This window comes from Eulemur rufifrons, chromosome 29, assembly GCF_041146395.1.
Source record: "Eulemur rufifrons isolate Redbay chromosome 29, OSU_ERuf_1, whole genome shotgun sequence".
Classification (NCBI taxonomy): domain Eukaryota; kingdom Metazoa; phylum Chordata; class Mammalia; order Primates; family Lemuridae; genus Eulemur; species Eulemur rufifrons.
In genome coordinates, this window is record NC_091011.1 from 9086405 (window position 1) to 9113402 (window position 26998).

At 51.1% G+C, this 26998-nt stretch overlaps 1 protein-coding gene across 6 annotated transcripts in view; it reads left to right on the top strand.

The window, feature by feature from the left end:
- The window catches only part of TNS3 (tensin 3), a 262359-nt gene that overhangs the window by 206195 nt on the left and 29166 nt on the right, over positions 1 to 26998 (top strand). For all 6 annotated transcript variants that reach the window (XM_069461530.1, XM_069461526.1, XM_069461529.1 and 3 more), the window contains 3 exons: positions 671 to 840; positions 1802 to 1916; positions 2004 to 2087. In XM_069461530.1, the coding sequence (XP_069317631.1) occupies positions 671 to 840; positions 1802 to 1916; positions 2004 to 2087 (369 nt within the window). The remainder of the gene's footprint in view (positions 1 to 670; positions 841 to 1801; positions 1917 to 2003; positions 2088 to 26998) is intronic.

A 26998-nucleotide genomic window follows, 5' to 3' on the forward strand; every position in this document is an offset into this window, starting at 1 on the left:
GAAGAGGGGAAGCAGGGAATAATTTGCAAGAGATTTAAAAAAACTACAGGTTCCAGTCCCTGACCCCCATTTACCTCGAACATAACGAGAAGCAGATTTAGTTGCACGAGGGAACCCTGGGACCGTGTTTCAGGAATAAGCCTTTGGCATATCTGGCAGGGACAGTTTGTGATGACAAATGTTTATTATTGATGCTTGAAATAGAATCTTTTTTTCCCTCTACAATTTCTCCTTGCTAAGGTTCAAACTATCATAGTAGGGCCACAATCTGCCTGGAGTCACCACAAGTGTGTGGCCGTCGGAGTGCTGGGTCCTGAGCAGGGCACTGGGGGCTGACACACACGCCGTGGGGCTCCCTGTAAGCACGGTCACCGTCGGCCCGACCCAGCTCTGCCCTCTTCCCAGCATCGGGCGAGTCCTGATGCTCGTGCCGTCCCCCAGAAGCCTGTTCTGAAGGGAGCACACGGGCCTGCAGGCGCTGCCGGCTTCCGGGGCGGCTGCTCGCTCACCCTGGGAGTCCGAGAAGGCCTCAGGCTTCGAGTCTCTCTGCAGCAGCTGCCGCTCTGCGTGGAGCAACGTGGACCCGTGTGAGATATGGCATGCCTTTGACAAGTCCAACATTCCGGATTTCTTTCAGGGTCACCTCACTCTGCTGTCTCTCTCCCAACAGGCTCCTTGGCTAATGAGCCACTGGGTGGAAGACTCAGGAAGCTGAGCCTCGGACAGTATGACAACGACGCTGGCGGGCAGCTGTCCTTCTCCAAATGTGGGTGGGGAAAGGCCGCTGTGGACCAAGCCCCGAACCTGGCCCCTTTCCCCTCCCCAGCAGATGTCAAAGAGGTACATGCTGTGGCCCCATCCCAATCTCATTCCCACTCGCTGTCCTTCTGGAGCTCAGGGCAAATGGGTGATCGCTGGGCCTGGTCCCTGAATACAGCCCGTGACCCTCAGCACCCACCTCTCCTCCTTGTCTCACAAACATGGTTCCTCCGCGGCAGGCAGGTGGTGTGGTTGGGGGAGAGCCTGTGTTCTGGTCTGTAGAACCGGCATGAAGTGCACAGTATGCAGCTGGGCTGTGAGGGTTCAAGGTGGGCTCCTACTGGCCTAGTCTTAGTGGGGCTGTGCAACTGGACAGCAGCAGCCAGCAGCAAACACAGATGTCCTTCAAGGTCATCACAAGGGCTCAGATCCTCCAGGACCTTCACAGGAGGTGGCCCAGCAGCACTGGCCACGGACAAGAGCTTCTCCTTGCTCTTCCCAGAGACGTAGTTAAGGCTTCTAATCAGAATCAAAGTAAGGTAGGTCAGTGTGCCCAAAGCGATTAACCCTTTTAAGTTCAGTTATCGTTTCTTCTCAAGTTGGAAAAGTTGGAACTTACAGAATAGATGAGAAAAGAAAGTTGTTCACAGTCTTGACTCATGAACAAAACCAGTGCTAGTGTTTGGAATGTGTCCACCCAGCCCTTTTTCTGTGCTGTGTGTTCAATTTACTGTGTATTTTTATGCTGTGATGCTCATTTCTCCTGCTATTGCAAACTCTGCCAACTTCATTTATTAGCTGTATAGTATTATATTAAAAGGACAGCCCATAAGATACTTCCCTCTTCCTTTTCTGTTGAACCCGAAAGCGTTTTCCAGTCTTCTGTGTCTGGGAGAGGCGGGCTGGTTTGTGCTGTGGATCCAGACCTCCTCGTCCCACTCAGAGGAGGGCTGGGCTCCAGGGGCCATGCTCGGGGCACAGCTATTGGGGAGGGGCCTTCCCTTGACTCTGTTCTTATATTCTCCTCCTGTGCTGATTTCAGACGATGACGGCTGCGTATCCCCCCGACCTCAATATGATCGATGGCAGGATTCTAAATAGCAAGGAGTCCATGTGTCCCACACCGGCATTTCCTGTGTCTCCAGAAACACCGTATGGTAAGAAGGCAGTAAAACCCTCTGTGCGCAGCTCGATGCCGCAAGGAGGAGAGTGACAACAACCCCTCGCTCTGCTTTCTTTTCCAGTGAAAACACCCCCGCGTTATCCTCCGTTCAGCCCACCCGAGCCCCAGGTGGGCAGCCCGGCCAGCCTGCGCAAAGGAGGACGCGGTAAGAAATCCACCCGTGTGTCACAGGAGCGAGGCAGCTCGGTACTGCGTCGTGTGGTCGCCGTGTTTACAAAAGTGTCCTCTTAGGCAGAAATATTTCCATTCGTGTGACATCTCAAAAGCCTGGGGTGAGGACAGATCTTGCTGGGGAAGATGGAGGGATGTGACTGTGAATCCACTGGGTGGTGGCGCCCCGTACCCAGCAGTGGTGATAATGACAGCGAGTTTCATCTTCCCTCTTTCTCCAGAGCAAACCACGTTTGTGAGTCATGGAATAGTAGGGCCGTCTTTCTCTTAAAGTTTCCTTTGTGGTTTCGGGACTGTAAATGCCTCTCTTCATACACAGCGAATAGCAATTAAACTGCCCATACTTTTCTGCAGGAGGGACTGAAATTTAAAGTAAGAAAAAATGTGCACAGTGTTGCTGCATTTCCGATTGTGTGTTATGTGAGTGTTATATGAGATGTGTGTTCCAGTGTGCATTAGTATGACAGACTCACACATACAACCTTGCATGTGTTCTTCTGTATATTTATCATTTGATAGAAGCAAAAAGAGGGGCATCCCTTGCACCCCATGCAACCCCCTCGTCCTAATGGAGTTGTCTGCACTGGACCTAACTGGAATGTTGTTATTGGATTTGGACTAAAAACCACTCTGTTCATGGGGTGGAAAACTCAACCTCGTAAAGATGTCAGTTCCCAAATTGATAGACATTTTTACAATTCCTAGGAAAATCCCAGCAAGATTTTTTTGTGGGTATAGACAAGATAATTATAAAGTTTAGAAAGGCAAAGGAACTAGAATAGCCAAAGCAATTCTGAAGAAGAATAAAGTTGGAGGAATGAATTTACTTAATTTCAAGACTTAGTAGGTGGCTACAGCCATCAGGACCTTGTGGTGGTGGAGGAAGGACGGACACACAGGTCAGTGGAACGGAGTAGAGAACCCAGAAACAGACCCACACACATATGCCCAACTGGTGTTTTGACAGAGGGACAAGAGCAAGTCACTAGAGGAAAGACGGCCTTTCAACAAATGGTGCTGGGCAGTTGAGCACCCACAGGTGAAAAAATGAACAGTGACCACAGTCTTACACCTTATAGAAAAATTAACTTAAAGTGGATGATGGACTTAAGTGTAAAACATAAAACTTTAAAATACAGCAATGACAGCTGGGGATTTATAGCCAAACAGCGAGTGAGAGGGTCGGGGTTGATGGAAAATGCAGAGGAGACATTAATGACAGGGGCATCTTTGCTAAATGGGAGCAGCGAGATTCCCACTAAAGGTGGGACCAGGGCTTAGACATGACGGGTGAGGGATGAGGAGCTCCATCAGACGTCAAGCGTGGGGGATGGCTAAGCAGGATTCTGGCTGGAACCCAGGTTGCCAGGGACAGATGTGGATGGCCGAGGTCGAGGCCCTGGTGGAGCAGAGGCTCAGGGGAGCACGGCTAAAGTTTGGTCAGGGAGAGTCCTTGCTGTAGGACAGGCCCGTCGGGTGACTGTGAGTGCAGCGTTGCTTCCGTCAGGCCTCACGTGTTCCTCTGTGGGCATCAGCCAGGTCCCGTGGGGACTTGGTCTAGCCATGAGTGTCCTGGAGCCTGCGGGCCCTGCCTCTGCACGGGCATCCTGTTCCCACCCTTCCCAGGGACAAGCAACTCTGCAACAAACAATAAACAGAGCATACAGAAAGCAAACCAAAGCATCCTCCAGATTTATTAATAGATGGTGAATTAAAGGAGCCTTTTGTGAACAACGTGAAGAACAAGAGTCAAGAGGGATGAACGCCCAGGACCTGCCGCTGCTGCCAGGGCCCAAGAGCGGCTGCCGAGGTGTCGGGAGGTTCGTGAGCCAGTTGACAGGAGTCCGTAGCTTGGGATCTGCCAGGGTGGGAAAGTTTACGCCACAGGGTTTAGCAAATGCTATGAATCAACCCCTCCCCTGGCCCCAAGCTTCTCTGTCCCCCTAGAGTGGTAACGTACTGCCTTCTCGCTGTTCGGTGTTACCTAACGAGTCATGAAGGACAGAGCCTAAACGGACCAAACAGATCTTTCTGCACTTTCGACATTCACATGTTTTGAAACATTTCCAGCGTCTGGCATCTGGATTCTGGTCCCGCTGCCAGGCTCAAGCAGGCTCTGTCAGTGACGTCCTGCTGTTGGAAACCGCTGTCTGAAGCGCTGCTCAGCAGGCAGGGAGGCCTGGGTGCACGTGGCACAGTGGTGGCAGCTGTTTCTCTCCCGACATGCGTCCCTCTCTGGGTGATGCCAGACGCACATGCCCCTCGGCTCTGACGCTTCCTAGCGGGTGAGCTCAGATGGGTCTCGGGTCCTCTCGGAGCCCTGGTCTCACGTCCTGCACAGCAGTCGTCATTCCTGCCACTCGCGGATCCTGTGAAGATTGAACCAGAACGTGGAGCTCGGGGACCTGGCCCACACCCCGTCGGCGTTCAGCAAATAGTGGATGCCGGGACCGTTCGTAGAACAAAGCAGCAAGAGGAAGGGCGATGCTGTAGGTTGGGGAAGACGAGTGTCGGTCGTAACTCGAGGCGGTAGCATGGAGCGTGAGTTGGGGCAGAGAAGGTTCCGGGCGCCAGGCCCTTGGTGAGTGTACTTGTGCCCATCACGCTCACCTTTTAAATCACAGCACCTGCTCCAGGAAAGGGATGGATATTTTAAATATTTGTTCACATAATTAATATCTAAATATGAATTCAAATACTGTTTAGTTCCCTCAAGGGTGTGTTGGAATTTGACAGAGGTCCGGGTAACATGAAGGACTGGGGACAGGTACAGGGTGGCAGAGCAACTGGGGACACTGGGAGGACAGCCGGGGTGGGGAGTCGGACCCGTATTGAGGGTCCCTGAGCGTCCCCTCCGTGTCTGATGTGGTACCTCCGGCTTCGTGAGGACAGGACCAGCCAGGCCTTACCCATCTGGGACCCTCCAGCACGAGCCTGGAAGGGCTGACGTCACGACAGTCTGTCCGTTGACTGCCTCACCCGCACAGCCACGTCACACCCCAGGACGTTGGGGGAGAGTGTCCCCAGGTGTCTCAGAAATGCCAGCTGGGAGCCTCAAGAGGAGACGCTTTTCTTACAGATGAAAACATCTGTAAAAATTTGAATAAAAGGGGTCATTTCATCTCAATCCCCGTACGGGCAAAATAGAGAAAATTATGAAATGTAAGATGTAAATTATTCTGTTGTTTCTTATCAGATACTTAAACCTCCTTGATATTTAAAAAAGAATGGGGAAAAAAGTCATGAGAAATGTTTCATTAAAATAGTCTCATGCTTCTAAGCTATCTCAGCTTCCAAACTATTCCATAAGTTTTTTTTAAGTTGAGGTAAAAATTTGTACGACATAAAATTAGTAAACAGTTGAGTGGCGTGTAGTACATTCACAGTGTCATAAGACCACCACCTCTGTGTAGTTCCAGAAATTGCCATCACATAACAGTGTTACGAGTGGTATTTAGAAAGCATCTGGGGACTTCTGGCGTCAGTAGACATGATTAACAGTTCGTGTTAGTTTACTTCAAGAGAATGTCTGTACGTATTTTGCAGCTTCTATTTTGTGTGCAGTTGTTCTGGAGAGAGCAGGGCGTGGTCACTTTAGGGGCCTGGCTTCCCAGCGTGCGGACTCTCCTTGCCATTGACGGGAGGCTTCGTGAAGGCCTGGGAGAGAAGGTGTTTCCGTCCCGCGCCTGTGCACGAGAGTGACAAGCAAGGAGAACGTGTGAGGTTTTTGTCATTGGCTCAAGAGATTGGACAGAGGGGTTTGCTTGGTGCTGTGTGGACCCCGTGGATTTGGCAGGTTTCAGAGGGCCGTGATGTTTGCCAGAGGGAGGAAGAAAAGGGAGTCCGGAATAGACAGCGAGAGAGCAAGGAAGAGGAGGGAGGGAGACAGATTATTTTGAGGCAATGCTTTATTTCTATTTAAAAAGTTGTCACCCTGGAAAATTTGACAAATTATAAAACACTTCTACCAGTCTTCCCCCTTCCTTCCTGTATCCAACTCCCTTTTCTTTTGAATTTTTATGAACTTTTAATGAGAATGTTTATAACAGGGACAAAAGTATGTACTGAATGTGAGCATGTGTGACGTTTATAGAGGCCCTTGTTTACTTTGAATTTTCTAGAACTTAAAAGGCACGTGCATTTCTATGTGCATTTCTCCATGTGTTTCTGTCTAGGTCCACATGCATATGCAAATGTGTATAGGACCGTCCGTGTCTGGATACGTGCCTGTCATACACTTCGCATTCCAATTTGTGTCAAATGTGTCCTGGTGCACGGTGACCCAAATAACTGGTGTGGGTTCACAAATACCGCAGCCGCCCCTCACCCCGCACCCAGACTCACAACATGAGAAGGGAAAAGCTGACTGCTTCTAAATATATTTAAAGTCAACACCAGTGCTGGTCCGTGGAGGTCAGCGGAAAGCACTGGCCTGTGAATGTGCTCTCGGAGTCTGTTGAGACGAGAACGTGAGTTCACTTGAGGGGGACGCAGCTCAAAACAGAGAAGGTGTTGGCATCTGCACCGACACCTCATCCACACCGCGGGCCACCCGACAGCTTCTTGACCGTGCTGAATGCGCGTTTGTTTGCTTGCTTTGGGTTTAGAGGAATCTTTGTTTTACTAAATTTATTTGTCAGCTCATTCCATTCCCCCCTCCAACTGCTCTTGAACCTTAGCTTGTAAAAGTTATTCTGAAGTGCTGTCAACGGGATTTTTACTTTTATCATGATTCTAAACCCTGCAGGATGGCCCTGGGGCGTGGTGACAGATGTGGCTCAGGCCCTGCCACTCTTATCTCTGTGATCTTGCACAGGTTGCAGAACCTCTTCAATCACCTTCCAGATTTAACCCAGACAAGACTGTGTGTGCTGTGTATTGTGTTGAGGATCGGCCTCTTAACAACGAGGGTAGATTTCGGCTTATGTATATGATAGTGCAACAAAAATTTGTCTTGAAATTTACTTTTTTAATTCAAAATGTGCTTCCTCCTTTCAGCATTTCCAGAGCCCCTTTGTCTATTAAAATTGTACTCTGCCCTGGGATTGGAGAAACAGGGCAGTCCTGGCCGTGGAGCAGCTCTTGGGCTGGGGCCCCTCCTCAGTGGCCTGTGTCCAGCGTGGGCAGTGCAGCCAGGGTAGGGCACCTCTTGTAACTGGGAATGGCTTGGAAGAAAACGCTTGGGAAGCCCCAGCACATAAAACTTTCGAGGATGTGTCCTTTATTGGAAGCATTCACCCAGTGCCTCTTATGTTTTTCACTTTCCTCCATGGCTGTCCCCTTGAAGTCCACCTCACCCAGCCTCGGCCCCAGCCCCTGTAGACAGCAGCCTGCCCTACGGTGGGGTTTGGCCAGTGCCAGATGCCCAGGAGTTTTCTCTGGAGCACCCGCTGCCGCTGCCCCCTCAGGCTGGCCTTCCAAGCCACAACGCTCTCATTGTTCTTGACACACTTGAGAGGATTTGGGATCGTAAAACTTGGAAAGAGCTGGATGTCTCGAGTCACTGAGAAACCTGAAGACTGAACATGCAGTCTGCCTCTCGCCGTTTGTTACTGGGGGGACCAGGCCCAGTCGGAGCCTTTGGAGGTGTTAACAGCGGTACCTGGTGCCCCCAGATGAGGGTCCCTCTTCTACAGAGAGGCATTGGCCAGACCCACCCTGTCATTTGTTTAAATCCTGTCACGTTTTAGTATGTATATGTATCGTGCCCGTATTACATGGCACACGAATGTGTTCTGTGTACATACACATTCATGGTTATGCCTGGATTTAGGTATTCATCATTTTTTGAACAATTCTTACGTGCCATGCACTTACAAATACACACACAGAGAAAGAGCAAGTGAGCAAGTTTACAGAAAAACCAGAAGCCAGGCAAATGAGAATTCCATCATTCAGAAAAAAAATAAAACTCTTCCGATACTCTGGGGCCAGCCAAGCTCCCGATGGGCACCTGATTGTTGGGAGTAGGACTGTCCACAGTTCCCCTTTGTTGTGTGGGCAGCTCGACAGGAGCGTGGGAGGTGATGGAACATGGCCCCCACAGGACCCGTGAGGCCGGTGGGCAGGGAGGGTGGGCCGGCTGGAGGGCTGGCCAAGGAAGAGTCGCGTGCGGCCGATAAGCCCGTGCCTCACGAAGGGCACCCCCTCTACGTTCCCTCCACAGACAGCTCGGCACCCTGATGCTCCTGTCCCTGTTGCTTTCCTGCCACGTCTCTCACATCGCGCTGGTGCCCGAGTCTTCCTGTGTCTTCCTCCTACAGGGAAACTCCATTGCGCCCCCCTCCCCCCATCTGTTTCCCTCCCTGTCTTCCTCGCCCTCACCTGCATTGGTGGGACCGGGCGGGGACTTGCACCCCGGCCTGCCCCCTCAGCCTCAGGACGGTTCCAGGCGAGTGTTCACTGCATTCCCAGCTCCTAGCACAGAGAAGCTGGTGGATGAAGGTGCGTTTTGTTTTCTAAGGAGTGGAAGGAGAGACGGCCCCTCAGGGAGCCCAGCACATCTGTGAAGGGCCTGGGCCCCAGGCGTGTGTGGAGGGAGGGCCCTGCGGCGGCCCAGCGTGGAACCAGCACCCGGACTGCAGAGGGGAAGCAGGCGTCGCCAGCGGGGGCCCAGCTCTTCTCTCCCCGAGTCTGATTGGCACCTCTGCTTGCTCTCAGGATCTCACTAAGGTGCACTGGGTGGTCCCGGCTGGTGCGGACCCCAGTGTGGAGATTCATGGTCCTTCCTCCCTGGGTCCACAGTTTCAGGGAAGGATTTTTCCAAATGTGTCTTTTTATCGGCAGTGACTTGCTGCCATCCAGAGCCCAAGCCCCAAATCACCTGCGTCCACGGCACTGCACCTGAGCAGAGAGAAGAGAGGGAGGAAAGATAAACAGACCTGCAGAAGGTCCTTAAATGTCCGTACAGCTCCACTCAGAAGTGCCAGGTCACAGCTCTGACACCGGCACAGAAGCAGCCAACCCTGCCCCCTCCTCTCCTCCACCCGTCCCTCCCTGTGGGTGTGCCCCAGACCCATGGAGCCCGCAGCACCTGCAGAAGGAAGGGGACCCACCCTCAGGAGCCTGGCTGCAAGTCATGCTACCCCGTGCCACCTTCCGCTGCTCAGGGAGTGACAGGCCACGGGAAAGGCCAGTCCATCCGCCTCCGCTGAGCCTGCTGCAGCTGTGGTCAGGCATTTCCGACAGCGTCCTTTGCAGGAGCTGCTGCCCTGCGAACACAAACAACTGGGGAGGAAGTGCCTACTCAGACCTGTGGGAGGAGGGTCCCGGGGATCTTCCTGGCCATAACTCAGGGAGGTGGCCCCCAGGGTCCCAGGCAAGCCCTGTCTCCTGGTGAAGGGCATTTACCTGTTCACTTTCACCAGGCTGAGAGCGTGCCACGGGGTTGCACAGGGGGCTGGGCAGGCTCAGCGCAGGCCGATCAGCAGGCTGCTCCTGGAGCTGGTGCGTGTGCACGTGCGGGACAGAGTGCCGGGGGCAGAGCCAGCCATGTGCAAGAAAGGAGGCATCCCAGGAGGAGCATGGGCCTCTCTTCCGGGGAGAGCTTTCTGGGGGAAGCAAAGTCAGTACTCACTTTGAGAGTAAGAGGGACTTTGCCAGACCCAGAAGCCAGGAAAGGCCAGGGGGTGAGTGCCCATTCTGCGCTGCCCCTGCTGATACAACCCTGAGTAACGTGCCGTGTCTCAAAGGCTGACACACATGACAGGCCCCTGTGCTTGCTGTGTGGATTATGTTACAGTCAGGTTTCAGGCCACTGAACAGAGCACCTCACTTGACTGAGGGTGATAGTGTTCCAAATCCTGTAGAAATGTGGAGTTGTTTGAAATGGGCTTTGAGGAGTATATAGGAGTTCTTCCCTCGTTGGCTTGGAGGTTGGCCTTTTTAGATAGAGGGAAGCACGTGAGCAGAGCAAAGGGGAAGACGAGACACAGTGTGTGGAGACGGCCAGCAGCCTGTTGGCACGAGAGGCTACCAGCCAGGGGGAACGGGCAGAGGTGTTGGAGATCCGGCTCTGAGAGGGGGTCTGGGCAGGGTGTTGGAGCCGCCTGTGGCCGAAAGGCTGCGGGGTTTGAGCCGGGCAGTACCAGGGTGGGATTTGCACGGGACTGTCCCCTGGGCTGTTTGTGCAGGGGATGCAGTGCAGGGCCTCCAGGCCGGTGGGTGGGCGGGATGAGAGGCAGATGGCCCCCTCCAGGGGAAGGGGACAGGGATGTAGACTCTGGCAGGGGGTGTGCGGGGGAGAGCACTGGCCAGGGACACCCTTGGGCTTCCATTTCCTCTTGGCTCCAGCTGGTTGCTGGAAGCTTCTCCGCACTGTGAGTGTGGGGTCCCAGGGAAATCGGTGTCTGACTTTGGAGGGGCAGATTTTGGGGCACAGTGGGCGGGTGCTGCTGCTCGTGCCTTGGGCTAAGACTAGGCTGTGATGGGTTTCAGCAGGGAGGTTGCAAGAGATTAAAGTGGGGGAAGGAAAAAGAGGGAAAAGAAATGAAAAGGAAGCAAACCGCGGCAGCGAGCGAGGCGGGGCCAGGGCCGTCTGGAGGCACTGACTGGGCAGGCCGCCCGTGACAGCCCGCAGCAGCCCAACAATCCCGGGATTCTTTCCTCGGACGCTCTCCCTGCTGCCCTCTGAATGGGCCTCTTTGGAGGTGGCTGCCCCGCCTCCCGCCCAGCTCCCTCGGGACAGGCCGGAACACAGAGCCCTGCCGGGGTGGGTGGGGGACGCCACAGCTGGGACTGGGACTCAGGACGCTGCTCACCACATAAGGCTGCTGGGCGCAAAGCCCTTGGAGTGCCTTCCATCCGGCCCCCGTCCTTCCAGGCCCTTCCATGGACTGACCAGGGCCCCGGGTGCCCAGGTAAGCTGGACATTGAGAATTGTTGCTTCTTCCTGCTCAGCCCCAGCGCTCCGGTGTCTTCTGTGCTCCTGCTGCCTCTGGCCACGTCCAGTTGCCCGTGCTGAAACCTGATCTTCTGGACGGTGGGGGAGGGGACGGGCTGGGGGTGGGGAGAAGATGAGGTGGGATGCAGAGGCCAAGGGGCCAGGAAGTCTGGAAGGGACTTGGGAGGAGGACTGACTGTACCCAGAGGCCCCTTGTCACTTGGTGACAGTCCTCAAGTCCCCAAGGCTTTGGGACAAAACACCCCAGCCCCTGAGCCTGGAGAGCTTCTTCCAGAAGAAAGTCATGGTTTGTCTTTGCTGAGATTCATTTGGGGCCAACAAAAGCCTGGTTTACAGATGTGCAGCTTTTCTGGAGCGAGACTACTTCCCAGCACAGTCTTTTTTTGCTGAAACTGATAAAGTGAGCCTGCTTCATTCCAGGGCTGTCACCATTCACCCCCGAGCGCCCTGGAGGAATCGTGGGCTGCCCTGGGCACCTTCAGAGGCCCAGAAGGCTGCACATCTGAGCCCAGAGCGAGCGCAGCTTCCTAAGGGAAGCAGTTATTCCTGCTAAATGCTGAAAGCAAGTGTTAGGAGCTGACGTCGGGTTTTAAACTGAAATGTACTGTTGTCTCTTCTCTGGTTGCAGCAGTCAAAGAGAATTTTTCTAAACAAGTCTGTGACTTTGAAACAAAACATGTGCTCACTGAAATAACCTGCTCAGATTATGTTAACAGAGCTTCTGGGCCGAGACGTGTCTGTTTCTTCACTGTTCCTTCCCTCCAAAATCTCCAAACTGGGGCTGAGGCTGCAGCTGCCTCCCCCACACGTGTGGGACCCTGGGGGAGTCAGCCGGGCTCTGGAGATGGTAAGGGCAGGGCCCACGCCCGGGGCTGGTGTGGCCTCCTGGGGCATCCGCTCCATCCTCCCTGTGGCTGCCACAGCGCCCTGTGTGTGCCTCAGCTGGAAGGATGGGGAGGATTACAAGGGAGAGAGAAGAAAACCCAGAACTTCACTGTGGCAAACGTGCTGCAGTGGCCCTAAGACAGGCCCGAGCAGATCAGAGTCCACCTCCTCCACCTTCCCAGGCTAAATGTCTTGTGTGCTGGCCATTCCAGGATGGAGAGATTTTTCTGCAGTTGAATGGAAGATAGTGTCTTTTTGAAGGTTTCTCGTCCATTTAACGTAGCTAACGTACAATAGTAATTTTTCATGATTTCCATATGTATGTTGATATATTAGAAATTGTCTGGTTAGGATGGAAATATTTCTCTAATTCTCAAGGTGAGAGTAAAAGAATCTTGGTCCATGTATGTCTAGTGAGAGGTTATCTTCTCCCTCCCTCAGCCTGTAGCACTGGTGGCTGGTGGGTGTCCTGGGAGCCTCTTCTGCTGGGGCTTCCTAGGCTCTGTGCGGGAGCCGTAGTTAGTGGCTCTGAGTTGCTTACAAAGCACCCCTGTCTTCCCGACACTCAGGGCAGACCTGTGCACACAGTTCCTTGCCCTCTCCAAAGTGAGTATTATATTGTATTTGGGGGAAAAGAGGTAGTTTCAGTAGAGGAGAAGTGATTTTATTAAATTCAGGCTGCTGAACGTGAGACCTTGCTGATGGGAGGCAGGGATGTCTCACGGCAGGGATATAGTCTGTGAGTCCAAGAGAGGAGCTGGCTCCCTCTGAACAAGTTTCTTAACCTCCTCTTTCAGAATCTGTTTCCCAGTCCATAAGAGAGGAGCAATAATTTGCCCATGAAAATGTTTTTATGGGAATTAATCAGGTGTCGACTGTGTGTGGCTCAGCAAGGTGCCTGGTGTGCGGTAGGCACTCAGCAAAGAGCAGCTGTTATTCTCATTGCTATTATTGTTTTCTTTATAAGGAAGGTCCATACATGCAATATAACCAGGATTTTACAACAGTTCTGGAAAATGTGTGATTAAAAGCTGTTAACATTCAGATCCGTGCCTGAAGCTACGGAGCATTGCTCTGCGAGCACAGTGACAGACGGGGTGGAGTCTGGGACTGATCCCTGCGGTTCTAGGTGAGCAGTTTGCACGGCAAGGACTGCGAGTCAGCAGCAGTCCTCCCTGCAGCCCACTACACCTCTCCTCTCCATGCTTCGGCTTCCACCTTCCTGTGTTTTAGAAAACAATAACATCCAAGGTTGTGAAGCTGCCCGGCCGAGATGGGATCAGGACAGGAGGGCTGCTGGTGTGGTACGTGGAAGCCGGTCTCACGGTGTCAGACGCAGGTCTGGGGTAGCTCCCAGTCCTGTGGTCTGTTGAGAACCCCACGTCCACTCCCTCGCCTCTGGCCCACCTGAGACCACCTTTGCTCCACCCGCCCGCCCTCTAGGAAGGACTTGTGATTTTGAGATGATGCAATCCCTTTGCAGCAAGAGCGAAGAGAGCAGAAGGTCCCTGTCACGCAGCACACTGTCTCCTTACTCTGTCCCACTGCCCACTGTGATTTTGCCAGGATATAAGATAAAGATGTAACTTAAGAACACAGGACTAAGAAATCGTTGGAATGCCACCTTCCAGTTCTACCACTAGATAGCAGGGTGGCTTGTGGCATTCCTTGAGCACTGTTCTCTGTTGGACATCTGTTTTTTTCAATTTTTTGTAGAGACAGGGTCTCACTCTATCACTCATGCTGGGGTGCAGTAGCGCCATCATAGCTCACTATAATCTTGAACTCCTGGGCTCAAGTCATCCTCCTGCCTCCACCTCCCGAGTAGCTGCTAAAAGCATGTGCCATGACGCCCAGCTAATTTTTTCAAGTTTTCGTGGAGACGGGGTCTCATGACCTAGCCCAGCTTGGTCTCAAACCCCTGGCCTCAATCGATTCTCCTGCTTCAGCCTCCCAAAGTACCGCGCAAGTACAGGTCTGAGCTACTGCACCCGCCCAGGGCTTCTGAGTTTTGATTAGCCTCAGTTGAGCAGGCAGAAGGCTAGGTGGAAAAGGTGGGTGGGTACCTCTCAACTAGGTAAACAAAAATTGAATAGGATTCTACAAACTCAGGCTCAGAGAGAGAGGAATGAGGGCTCAGCTGGCTGGAGGACCAGGGTCACCAGTGGGACAGCTGGCTTCCTTGGGTGACTGAGTAGAGATAGAAAAGCTTCTGGAATGCTGTGGAACTCCTTTAGAGCACTGAGGAGGTAAGAAAGAAGAGTCCAAAGATAAGGTTTGGTTCTGGAAGATGTGGGTCTTAGGACCGGCTCGTTGGGACTCTCTTGGTAGGAGTAGACCAAAGTCACAGGGTCCACCTGCTTCCAGGTAGACGCCTCCAAGGCTGATTTCCCCCTTGGTCCCGTCAGTTCTGCAGCCTGGTAGACTTTCTGTCCCTCACAAGGTCTCAGTTGCCTTTGTAGCTCATGCTACACTTAGGTTGGAGGAAATGATGTGGGAATATCATGGTGGCAATTGAAAAGAAATTTGTGTAGTAAAGTCACTCACAGATTGTTTAAAATGACATTTTTTCTCAATAGGGAAAATTTTCAAAGTTTATTAAGAGACAGGTTAAAAGATAAATAAGTGGAGAGAGGTGCCATGTTTGTGGATAGGAAGAAAATGTCATAAATATGTTGATTCTTCCAGATTTCACCTATGTATTTAATTCATTTCCAGTCAAAATGCCAACAGATTTTTTCTTTCGTGGAACTTGATAAATTGATTCAAAATTTATACAATAAAGTAAAAATCTTGAGTAACCAGCACACAGCTACCAGATATGAGGGCTTACCATGAAGCTGGAGCATTCAGCAAGTTTGGGTTGGCACAAGGATGTAGAAATAGACCAACAAATAGACAAGGTGCAGAGCAGACCGGCACGTGATTGGAGCTTTGGTGCCAGATAAAAAGGTCCAGGTCATGGCCAGGTCAGCAGAGGAAAGAGGGGCCACCCCAGAAATAGAGCCGAGGAGGCTTCCTATGTGGAACAGGTAGAGTCGACCCCCTTAATGCCACGTGCAAACAGCAGTTCCAGATGGATCAAGGACTTGAACGTCTACTACAGTTCTTAGTAGAAAGTCTGGGTGCATGCTTTTTCTGTCCCCCCACCCCCGCCATTTTCTGCCCCTCTGTTTCTCTTTCTTTCTTTAATAAATCCCTGTGGATTTATTAGATGTGGGGGGGATTCCATCTTGATTTATTGATAGCGCTTTTGAGTATATCCCTTCATGCAGTTTTCTTAGTGGCTGTTGTAGATATTACAACGTGCGTATATGACTTGTCAGTCTGCTGGCATCACGGTTTTATCCCTGGGAGCAAAGTGTACAAACCTTTCTTCAATTTAGGTCCTTTTCCCCTCTCCACTTTTAAAATATAATTGTTTTAATTATTTTGTCTGTTTACATTGAGTACCACATGTGGTGATGATCTACCTTGTGCTTCAGCCGTCAAAGTGATGTAAGAAACTCAGGAGAAGAAGGGTGGGCTACTTCACTTACCCTACTTTGACCATTCCAGTGTTCTACTTTCCTTTTGGATGTTCTAAACCTTAGGATTTTCTTAATGTTTAGAAAATTTCCTTTGGCCATTCCTGAAGGGTAGGTTTGCAAACCTCAAATTCTCTTAGTTTTCCTTCATTTCTAAATGTCTTTATTTTTCTTTCATTCTTGGAGGATATTTTTGTTGGATATAAGAATTCACGGTTGACAGTTCTTTCCTTTCAGTACTTGGAAAATGTTGTGCCAGTTCTTTGGCCTCCTTTGGTTTGGGCCTTTTTTGACCAATCGAAGATGCGTTGATTGTCAGAAAAATTGTCATTTTATGTACTACTAAGAGAGGGGAAACAGTGCCAGGTAAAACATGATGCACCACAAGTGAAAAGATACGCACAGATTTCAGAAATGTGACTTGGTGACAACAGGAGACACAGGATTGGGGTGACAAGGCCTGGAGCAGCAGTACTGCCAGCCCTAGGCCTGCTGCAGGGCCAGCCTGGAATGTGCAGAGCTATGGGTGGGCTGGGGACAGGGTGCCCATCAGGTGCTGAGCCCTCAGCAGGTGACCCTTCCCTGCTGGCCCATTCCCAGGCTGGCTCTGGTGAAGTGACAGTAATGAGACACAGCCTCACCCCTGAGGCATCCCTGCAGTCCCAGTGGAGCACATTACCTGCTGTGTGCTGGGAAGGGCAGGGTTTGCGGCCACTGAGCCTCTATATGGGGGTCGGGGAGCCGCTCTTGGGGCTGCAGGGGGGGGCTCAAGCCCCAGGTGGGGCTTTCTTGGTTATGTGGGCGCTCCAGTCCTTCCAGCCTGGACACTCGACTCATGGGAAATATTATCACCAACTCAGCAAATGTAGCCACTCCCTCAGTCTTATGTTTGTCACACTCAGACTTTCACAAACCCTTTTCTCCTCCTCCTCTTTTTCTTCTTCCTCCTTCAATGTACTGTTCCTGCTGAGTGTGTATGTATGCACTTTTCACCTTGCTGTTTTTGCCCATTCTGTCTCAATCTCACACACTTTCCCAGTGTGTTTGTGTTCTTGCTGTTGCATCCTGCTCCCTTCTGTAGGTCGAGGCTGTGTACTGGACCAAGACCCTGGTCCTGGGGCCAGGGGGCCAGCTCTGAGGGCTGTGTGTTTGGTGCCCTGCACTTCTTTAGGCCGTCATCTCCTCCTCCGTAGACCAGCAATGGGACTGCTCCTTCCAGGAGACCTGGAGGGTCGAGAGGCACTTGGTGAGTGTTCGTCGTCACTGACACACTGGGGACGATGGACAGGAGGAAGCTTCAGCAGTGGGTCTCCCACCCCGAGCCACTAGTTAGAAAGAGGTGGGGTGTTTGGACAAGGAGGTGTTTTATATTCTGCTGTGGATTCTAACTGGCTGGTCTTTTTGGAAAGAAAACATACCGAGTAAGATCAGGTCAGTTTGGTCTGTTTGAGGGGAAGATGTTTCTGCCCCCTTAACTGTTCCCTCCTTCCCCTCAAAGCAAAATGATCATTTCCTGAATTTAGTTCCAGTGGGACAGGAGGATGCTGGGCAGAGGGACTGATGAGAGCTCCAAGCATTGCCGGCTTCTGCCCAGGATGCCCCCGGGAGGGCTGCTGCGGCGGCAACTGGAGACGGCTGTCAGTTACCGTATTAATTGGAACGTCAGCTGTTATGTTTGGAGCGACTTTAATACATTCAGATCTTCGCGGGAAGCCCAGCCAGATTCCTACGTGTGCTGCTCGTGTTCCAGCAGTGCTGGTGGCCTCCGTGGTCATCAGGTTTGGGCTCCAACGAACGGGGCTGAGCTTGGCAGCACTGTTAGAGCCTGGAGCCAGTGGCGTGCCGTGTGACCGTGGAGCTGGGCGCGCCCATGCAGCCGCTCCTGAAGAACATGGAGCCAGCCCAGAGGAGAACGGCACCACCAAAAATGAAGGGGTTGAAATGAAGACCCTTGCGTCTGTCAAAGTGAGTGGCATGGCTTCGAAAGATGAAGAGTTAGAAACCTTAGCGGAAAAACACAGAAACAGAAGCAGCAGGGGTTGGGAAGGCCACAGTGCACCGCTCAGAGCCTCACCAGCTTGCTCCGTAAGCCACCAGGCTGGAGGTCGGGGCATCGGGAGCCCAGAAGGACGCATGCGACACCGTGCCGTCGTCCCTCCTCCTGCTCGAGCCGCGAGACACAGCCTTTCTGGCATAGTCGGCTGCTCCTAGAGTTCTGCCACAGCCTCATCAGAATTGCCGTCCCCCAAGTGTCAGAAGGGACACGTTAGCAATCCTGTGTGGTCCCTGCAAAAGCCACATGCCTCCTGCCAGTTTTCACTTCTCACTCGTTGCGACTGGCCTCTGCAGAGCTTGCTGGGGCCAGTCCCTGCTGTGAGCATGTTTCGTGTCCTAACTCAGTTTTCCTCCTGGGAACCCTGAAGTAGGGCCTTGTCACTGTCCTGCCTCTCCCCAAATCGTACACCTCATGTCAGGGGATGAATTGCAGCCCCTCTTGACCCTGCAGATTCACAGTGAACGAAGCCTTTACCTGAACCTCAGAATGTGACACTATTTGGAGAAAGGGCCTTCACGGGGCTGATTAAAGTGAGTTAAAGTGAGTCCCTAAGGGTGGGCCCTGGTCCAGCAGGACTGGCATCTTTGTAAGAAGAGAAGACTAGGACAAAGAGGAGTAACCATGTGAGGACACAGAGAGGAGATGAGAGACCCCAGACATTTCAACCCTTGATCCCAGACTCCGGCCTCCAGGACTGAGAGGGGTACATTTCCATTGGTGAAGCCACCCAGTCAGTGGTATTTGTCACAGCAGCCGAGCTGACTGATACCACGTTGGTGGAACACCAGGATTCCAACCTGCAGAGCCGTGTAGAGTGAAAAGGAAAGAGGTCGTGCTAATGATGACGAATCATGTGCAAATCGCACTCCAGCGGGCAGATGTGCGTGAGCTCCGCTCCAGGGGCGGGTGAGGGAAGGCTGAGTCCTCAGACACCTCCCGCGTGAGGATGGAGGAGGGCGCACACCTTTACAGGTTGTTCTGAGGGGCAGATAAGCCCGTTAAGTGCCATGCAAATAGTAATTATGAATATATCTTAATAATTTGTGAAGGCGGCTTACTGTTTCTGGAAAAAGATAATGCATTTTTATTCTCCGCTCATGTTGTGAAAGTCCAGCGGAAGTTCATCAGCAAGGGTATGCACTGCAATGGAGTGCATGTTTTTGTTACGCGAGAGAGAGGTTTAACCGAAGCTGAGGTTCTGAATCCCTACCTAAGAGGCAATTCCCAGCGTGGAGTTCGTTATTCCTCACAGGGGATTTAGAAGTACTGGGCAGAGACCACTGTCTGGGGAAGGTCTGCCTTTAGAGTTTGACCAGTGATACTGTCTCAAAAGCAGCAGTCTTTTGGTTTCTGAAACTACACGAGAACCCTCCCATTAGCTGCCTGTGGTCCTGGTTACTTTATGGGGTGTGGGGGGGTGCATAATGGGTGCAGGTCCCCTAGCAGTGCGGAGAGGTGCGGGTGCTCTCAGGAGGTCTTTCCTTCGATTCGTGTCCACTGAAATCTTGCACAGTGAATAAGAGTTCCCAGTCACAGCAGGAGGCTTCTGAAACTGTAGGAGAGGTTTGCACCTGTGGGTCCTTGGTTTGAATGTGATTTAAACCTCCATGGTACAATAATTATAGGAGAAAAGTATTATCTTGGATCAAGACTCCTCAGAGTTTCGTATGTCAAGGGATCTGGCACCAGGCTAAAGTCATCTTTTCTTAGAGGGGCCACAGCAAAATTCAGCATATGTAGCAAGACTTCCTATCCTGTGGACCCATCCAGTTATGGGACTGGGATTATCCTGGGGACTGAAGACTCTGAACCAAACTGGGCATGCTAGGCACAGCCTCTTCATGGACACAGACTCCGCTGGTGTCCTGTCATCGTGAGTAGTCTGTGCCGCCTTGAACAGCCGGCACGTTCCTGTGTAGATCTGGGTGCACTCACGGCTGCCACTGCCACCATCGCAGCCGGCCCAGGGCTCTCACACAGGTTCTCCATCTACTTGGAACATACTTCCTGTGTGTGTGTGTGTGTGTGTGTGCGTGCGTGTGTGTGTGTGTGTGTGTGTGTGTCTGCACGCGTGCGTTTGGCTTGGCACCAGGGAGGCTTCCCTGCGGGGATTCAGACGCCTCCTTCCTTCTCTCCGGTGCCACTCTGCACGTGCTCTGCAGAGCCTGGCCGCCTTCTGATTTAACCCCGTCTACATCCTTCCCCCGGATTGGAAGCAGCTTTGAGACAAGCATCTGGTGTCACTGCGGCCGCTTTCTGTCGCAGGTAACCAGTCCCAACTCAAACTGGCTAAAGGAATAAGAAAAGGGAAATGTAATTACTCGTGATAGTCAAAAGGTGGAAGCTTCTGGGTGTCCACGGACAGGTGAATGGATGAATGAAACAACATGTGGCATAGTTGTACGGTGGAATATGTTCAGCCGTAAGAAGGGAGGAAATTCTGACACAAGCTACAACATGGACGAACTTCGGAGACGCTATGTTCGGTGGAGTAAGCCCGTCACAAAAAGACAAAGCCTGTATGATTCCACTTATGTGAGGTCCCTAGTATCATCCAACTGGTGGAGACAGAAAGGAGAGTGGTGGTTCCCAAGAGCTGGGGGAGGGAAATCAGGAATTATCGTTCAGTGGGGACAGAGTTTCATTTCTGCAGGATGAAAAGCCCTGGAGATGGTTGGTAATGATGGTTGTACAACAGTGTGAATGTACTTAATGCCACTGAACTGTGCTCTTAAAAGTGGTTAAGGTGGTAAATTTTATGTTATGTGTATTTTATTATAATTTGAAAAAAACAATGGAACTGGCCCTGAGCAGCCGTGAGTGGCTGTGGCCTCAGATGTTGTTTCACGAGGACTCCTCAGCAACTGGCGGGTGCGTCCCCCTCTCTCATTTCTCTCCCGCACACCCCGGTTTCCTGTGGCCTCTAGGTTGCCTCAGTAGCTCCGCCCCAGTGTCATCTTTCCTTAAAGTCTAGCAGGAAGGAAGTCACTTGTTTTCCTGGGAACTCAAACCAAAGCACATTTTCTACGCAGCTCATCCCCTGTGGGCTGCTGAGGAGCCTCCTGAGCCCTGGAGGACCCGCCTTGCCAAGTCCATCCCAAGTGCAAAAACCGCTTCGCAAACCCTCTCTGGGAAGAAAAAACTGTTCTCACTGTTTCAACATTAGAATTCTCCACACAGCACCAGCTACATTGGGGAATGCGTTTTCTTTCCGGTCTGTTTGGATCAAAACCTTGAATATCAATGGGACATGCTCAAAGAATAAGAGAAAACAGGCCCTGATTATAATGAGCTATTTTATTTGCATTTTCTGGTTCCTTTTGTATTATTGGTTAAAAGGAAGACTGTGGCGTGTTTCCTTTGAAGGGGATGATTCCAGTTGGGATGAGAACATCACAGGAGGGTCACCTGGCTGTTGGCAGACAGGAATCCCAGCTCCAGCGCTGGCTGGGGGCGGGGGGCTGCTGCCCCACGGGGGCAGTGAGAACCTTGCCTGCTTCAAGAAGGCAGAGCCAGTTTACCCCTGCGAGAGCATTCCTGGCATTTACTGAAAATAGGGACCTTAAGTCATTGGACTAATTTATATTATGTGATTTTGACAGCAGGATTTACAAAAGAAAAGGCTCCACACCAAGAAAGCATCCATTTATCCCTTTTGTCTCTGTCTATAGAGTCTCTTCAGGGCCTGAACTGCAGGACTTTGATTCTCATCAAAAACTATGAAAAGGGCTGTGGGTGGTGGCTCACGCCTGTGATCCTAGCACTCTGGGAGGCCAAGGTGGGAGGATTGCTTGAGCCCAGGCGTTTGAGGTTGCAGTGAGCTATGCTGATGCCACTGCACTCTAGCCTGGGTGACAGAACAAGACTCTTAAAAAAAAAAAAAAAAAAAATGAAAAGGCTTTTTCAGTGTTTCAGGGGTTTTGCTAATTAATTCTCATTATATCTGGCTGCCTGCCTGTTTTTTCCTTGCTTTCAAGGAGATTGGTTAAATGGCCTGTTGTTCATAGACAAATAACAGAAGAATTATAAGGACTCTCTTAAAAAAAAAAAATACACTACTGTGGACCCTCTCATACAATGTCTTGCTTTTTAAAAATAGAATTTTAAAATTCTGAGCTAGGAAATCACCTAATCTGATCTCAACTAAAGGGAGCCGGTAGCTGACGAACATGGAGGCCCAGAGGTTGAGAACGTGCCTGGACCCCGAGCCTGGGGCAGAAGAGCCGGGACTAGAGCTTGGAGATCCGTGCCGCCCCCTCTCCATGGCCCCCGATTCCACACCTGGAAATTCAGGGACAGAAGGAGACAGAAAAGTCACAGACGTTTCAGCTTTTAGAATTCTGTCAAATGATAGATAAGGAAACTTCCTATTTAACTACATAATAATCCTGGGTTATTACCAGGAGAGAAGGAAGGAAGGAGATAGTCAATAGATATCAGAGAGATAGAAATGAAAAATAGATACAGGTGATAGATGCATAGATGGATGCATAGATATTAATACACGGATATGGAAAAAGTTTGTTGTGAATATACCTGTATATTTATGGGCCAAAGATAAAGATTGAATTTTTAGTAGTTAAATAGCAAAACTCAGTCTCCTCCTTGGTAGGAGACTGTAATATTGACCTCAGCTAAATTTATTTTATTTTTCATTAAAGATGATGTAAAAGGTTTAAAGGCAATTTGTAATTATTAACTAATTGACACATAAGTGAATCATTTTTATGCTTTTGTAAGATTTTTTTCCATGGAAATTAGAAAGACAGGAAAATGTTGATGTTATTTATTTATTTATTAATGCCACAAGTCCTGATTTTTGTTTAGTAAGTTGTGGTTCCTGCATCTAAGATAAGAGTCACACCCCAGGGATGACTTTGATGCTTGGCTGCTCATGAATCTTTAATTCGCCTGGCAGTTCCTTCCACATTTAGCTGCAGGTCTCTGGCCAGGCTCCCAGGCTTCGGAGAGTGAGCCTGGCTATCTGTTCTTCCTGGTCACTTGCATGTCGTGTAAATAGTGGCCAGTGGAGAGCGAGTGGTGTCCAGCTTCCCACAGAAGCTTGGACGACTGCATAAAAATAGACCGTTTGGAAAGGGGCCGGTGACCCTCACTCACCCCTGTTCTGGGTAAAGGAAGTACAGGAAACGGGCCGAGAGGAGATGAGAGCAGACATTCCTGAGATCCCAGAAGGACGGGCATGCACCTCCCGGTTCCTGCTGGCCCGGGGCCCTTTCCAGGCACCTCACCTCCACAGGCGCCGGGAGCACCAGCTGGCTTGGGGGCAAACCAGCAAGCAAGACGAGATTGGGTTTCCAAACACACTGACAGTATTATGCCTCTGGGTCTCAGCAGCAAAGGAAAAATGTGAGAATACTGTGCGAACTAAGGACAGAACTGACACCATGCCAGGAGGATGCCGGGGACTAAAAGGAGGGTCTGTTCAGGGCCCGAGGTGGGAGCGGGGCAGCAGGGTGCTGGCAGCATGCGTGCGGGTCTAGAGCAGCGTCCTGGCATTGCCTCCAGGGCCTCCCACGTCGTGGAGACACAGCTTGAGAGGGGAGGGCTGCATGGCCTTGGGAGTGTGGCAGTGGCCTCATAAGAAGTTCGCCTGCCCTGGAAGACCCTCCATGTAGTTGTTTCAAGGGACCATTATCCTCACCGTGGTGTCCTAGAGACAGACTGCCAGAGGCTCCGTGAGGAGGCCCTGACTGTCACATTCCCACTCTGAGGGCCGCAGAGTTAACGCCTCCACAAGTGTCCCTGTCCAAGACGGGGGAGGTCCTGGCTGTTCCTCATCCCGCCCCAGCCATTTCCTGGGCTTATTCTAGGGGCACAGCTAAGGATAGGGGACCGACATTCACTTGTAGTTTAACTGTGAACACATGTACAAGTTAAGCAACAACATTTCTGCCTGCTCTTACAGGGAGCGAATTCCTGGAACCAAAGTGAACCCATGCAGGAGGGTTTGCAGTCTGGATCGTACGCACTTAGCTGGGGCCTTTGTCTGTTCTTGGATTAAGATTTTCCATGTACTTCCCCCTGCCCTGTGGGCTTCCTGGTCTCTGCTCTCTGGATGGCCAGCAGGGGCCACGGACAGGAGCACTTAGAAAGGGGACCCAAACTCTCTCTGCTTCCTCCCTTCAGCTGCCAAGCAGAGGCAACATCTGTGGGGACTGCACAGGCCAGAGGGAAGTGGAGGTGGTGGGGGCCGAGCCCAGAGCCTGCCTGCAGGGTGCAGGCCTTGGGTAAAGTGGAGCTGCCATCAGCGTCCTCCTTGCTGTCTGCCATCCCAGTCATTGGAATTGGCAGTGAGTCCTCTTACCTGAAAATGTCACCTGGGCCCCACTTATGTGTGCATGCCGAGGCCCAACTAATAAGTGGATTAATTGCCGTGGCGTTAAGGTGTTTGGTGTTGCTCGGAGCACAGGCAGGGGCCAGGGCCTGCAGGAGCAATGGCCCAGGAAGCTCAGGTTTCCCTGCGCTGACCTCTTTGGAATAAACAGGGAACCCGATGCTTTGGGCAGCCCCTTCTCCAGATAAAGGGTTAAGTCCTGACACCCGGTCAGGGACTGATCTGACAAGAGGGAACAACACAGCCACAGAGAGTTGGTGCTAATTGAATGATAAACAAAGCCACTTTCATGGGAAGTGCTAGGCTTGCTGTTTTCTGGGACAAGCACTGTGATAACAGGAACAAAGTGGGATTTTATTTTCTTCAGCCTCTTTTCGTTTGATGAACATCCCAGGTGCCATCTGAGTGTGTTCAGGGCTTCTGAGTCGTGGCATGGGTTCCCCTAGAGCCCCGTGGCACTGGGACTAGGCAAACAGATGCGCACCACCGGGGATGGCCCCTGTGGCTGGGTGGGGACCCCAGATAGCAGCATCTCTCGCAGGAACAGGCGCTGCGTGCCATGCTCGGCACACGTTCTCTCTCATGCGATCCCTCTGATGTTCAAACAGCTGTAAGGGGGATGTGTTAGACTAGATTAGCAAACACAGGTTTTTTAAATTCCAGTTCTGTGCTGCTCCTTGGTGCGGGACGCTAGGGGCTGATCAACACTGCCATCTGCCCACTCCTCTGGGCCAGCCCCCCGAGTCATATTTCCACATCATGCTCTGAACTCGCCCCTCTAACCTCTAAGACATTGATAATTCATTCCTTATTTTATAATATGAGTGACCTGGAGCTCCTACAGGTGCCAGCTCAGCGCTGGGGACACAGCAGTGCATGGTGGGGGCAGCCTCTGCCCCATGAACAGAGAGCCCGTGGAGTCATGCTTGTCACATTTGTGACGCATATTTGGTCCATCAGAGTCCCACCCACACTTTCAGGCTTGTAGCACATGCCACTTCCTCCAGGAAGCCTTCCAGGCTCCCTCCAGGCAGAAGCAAGTCCTCCTGTGGGTCTCTCTGCAGCTCGCAGGCCACACCTCACATGCTCCTCGCTGCAGCGTGGTGTCTAAAAAGTCTTTATTTTGCCTTCACTTTTGAAAGATATTTTCACTGGGTACAGAATTCTAGTTTGACAGTACTTATCTGTCAGTACTTGAAAGATGTTGTTCCACTCTATTTTGCTTGCACTGTTTCTGGTGAGAAAGCTGCTGTCCTCCTCATAACAGCTCCTCCAAATGCAGCCTGTCCGTCCCCTCCCCCCCCAACCCCCGACCCCGGCTGCTTTTTAGACTTTCTCTTTATCACTAGCTTTGAGCGGTTTAATTATAATGTGTCTTGGTATGGTTTTGTTTGTGTTTTTTATCCTTGTGGTTGGCTGAACTCATTCTATAGGTTTATACTTTTCATCAAACTTGGACAATTTTGGCCATTATCTCTTCCAATATTTTTTCTGTCCCCTTGATCTTCCTCCTTCATAGATTCTAACTAAATGTCCATTAGATCACTCGGAGTTGTCTCCTGGTGGCGCTCTGATCATTTTTGTTAACTCTCATTTCCCTTTGTTTCATTTTAGATAGTTTCTTTCGCCATGTCTTCATGTTGACTAATCATTTCTTTATAATGGCTAATCTGGACATTATAGATTTCATCTCAGACATTGGAGTTTTCCTCTCTAGAAGTTTGGTTTGGGTCTTTCTTAAGTGTTCTATGACTCTACTTAACTTTTTGTACACATGGAATATAGTTAAAATAACTGTTTTAGTGTCCTTGTCTGATAGCCCCAGCATCAGCGCTGTGTCCTCGTCAGTTCCGATTGATGTGGGTTTTCTCTTTGTGACATTGCATATTTTCCCACTCCGTTGCATACCTGGTAATTTTTTATTGAAAGCCAGACATTGTGAGTTTACCTCATTGGGTGCTGGATATTTTTGTATTCCTACAAATATTCCAGATCTTTATTCTGGGATGCAGTTAAGTGGCTTGGGAACAGTTTAATCTTTTCAGGTCTTGCTCGTCAGGTTGGTTAGGCGGGACTGGGGGTGTGCTCAGTCTAGTGCTATTGTCCCCCACTCCTGAGACAGAGCCTTCCGTGTGTCACTCAGTGCCCCGTGGGTCTGGATGTTTCCCTCTCTTCCTTGTGAGAACAGGCTCCATTCCCAGCCCTGGGTCAGCACGGGGAGCCTCTCCCTCGAACCTTTTCATCTGGGTCTGTCCCTGTTCTGGGCTGTCTCCCTCCTGTGGGTGCCGATCAGTGCTCAGGGACACTCACAGCGGCTCCTCTGCAGGGCTGCACAGCTCTCTCCTGCAGGGGTCCCCTCTCCATCCTGCCTGCCGTCGTGGTCCCTCTGCACGGTCAGCGCCATCCGCCCGAATCCGCCTCCCAGAGTCCACCGAGGTTCCTCTTGCTGCCTGGAAACTCTCTCAAGGTGGTACATTGGGGAGCTGCAGGGCCACTGTGTTCATTTCCTGTGTCCCAGTGATCACCGTCCGTCACTGCTCCATGCCCGTCTGCAAACCGTTGTTCCGTAGGGTTTGTCTGTGTTTTGTTTCTCAGTCAGGGGATAAATGTGGTCTCTGTCACTCCACTCTAGCCTGGAGTGTGTGTCTCTCGTCTTTCATATTTAAAGGAAGAATAATTCACTGAAATGAAAGTTAACTAAATTATAAAATCATTATATAAATTATTAAAGTTACTCTATAAATTAGTATCCCCAAGGCTTAGGGTATTTGAGATGAAAAAGAGCAAAGGACTGGAACATATTCTGTAAGAATCATGTGTAAAATGTAACTATGGAATTATAAAAGCAGCTCAAGATGTGGAGTCAGAAGCTTGTGTCTGAATCTGGGGTTACTGCATTGATTGTATGAATAAGGTAACTTGTTCCACCTTTCTCAGCTTACTGCCTCACCTGCAAGTGGGACTAGTACTGCTACCCACCCCAGAGGGTCACGTGTGGACTAAAAGGGAGGATGAATGACTTACACAAGCATTTGTTGTGATTACAAAATAGGAAGAGGCTGAACAGTCTTTCATACAGAGAGGCAGAGGAGACCTGAATGTTGGATTGTTCGCTGTGGGTCCTCGAGGTGGCAGAAAAGCATGCTTGTCAACAACCTAG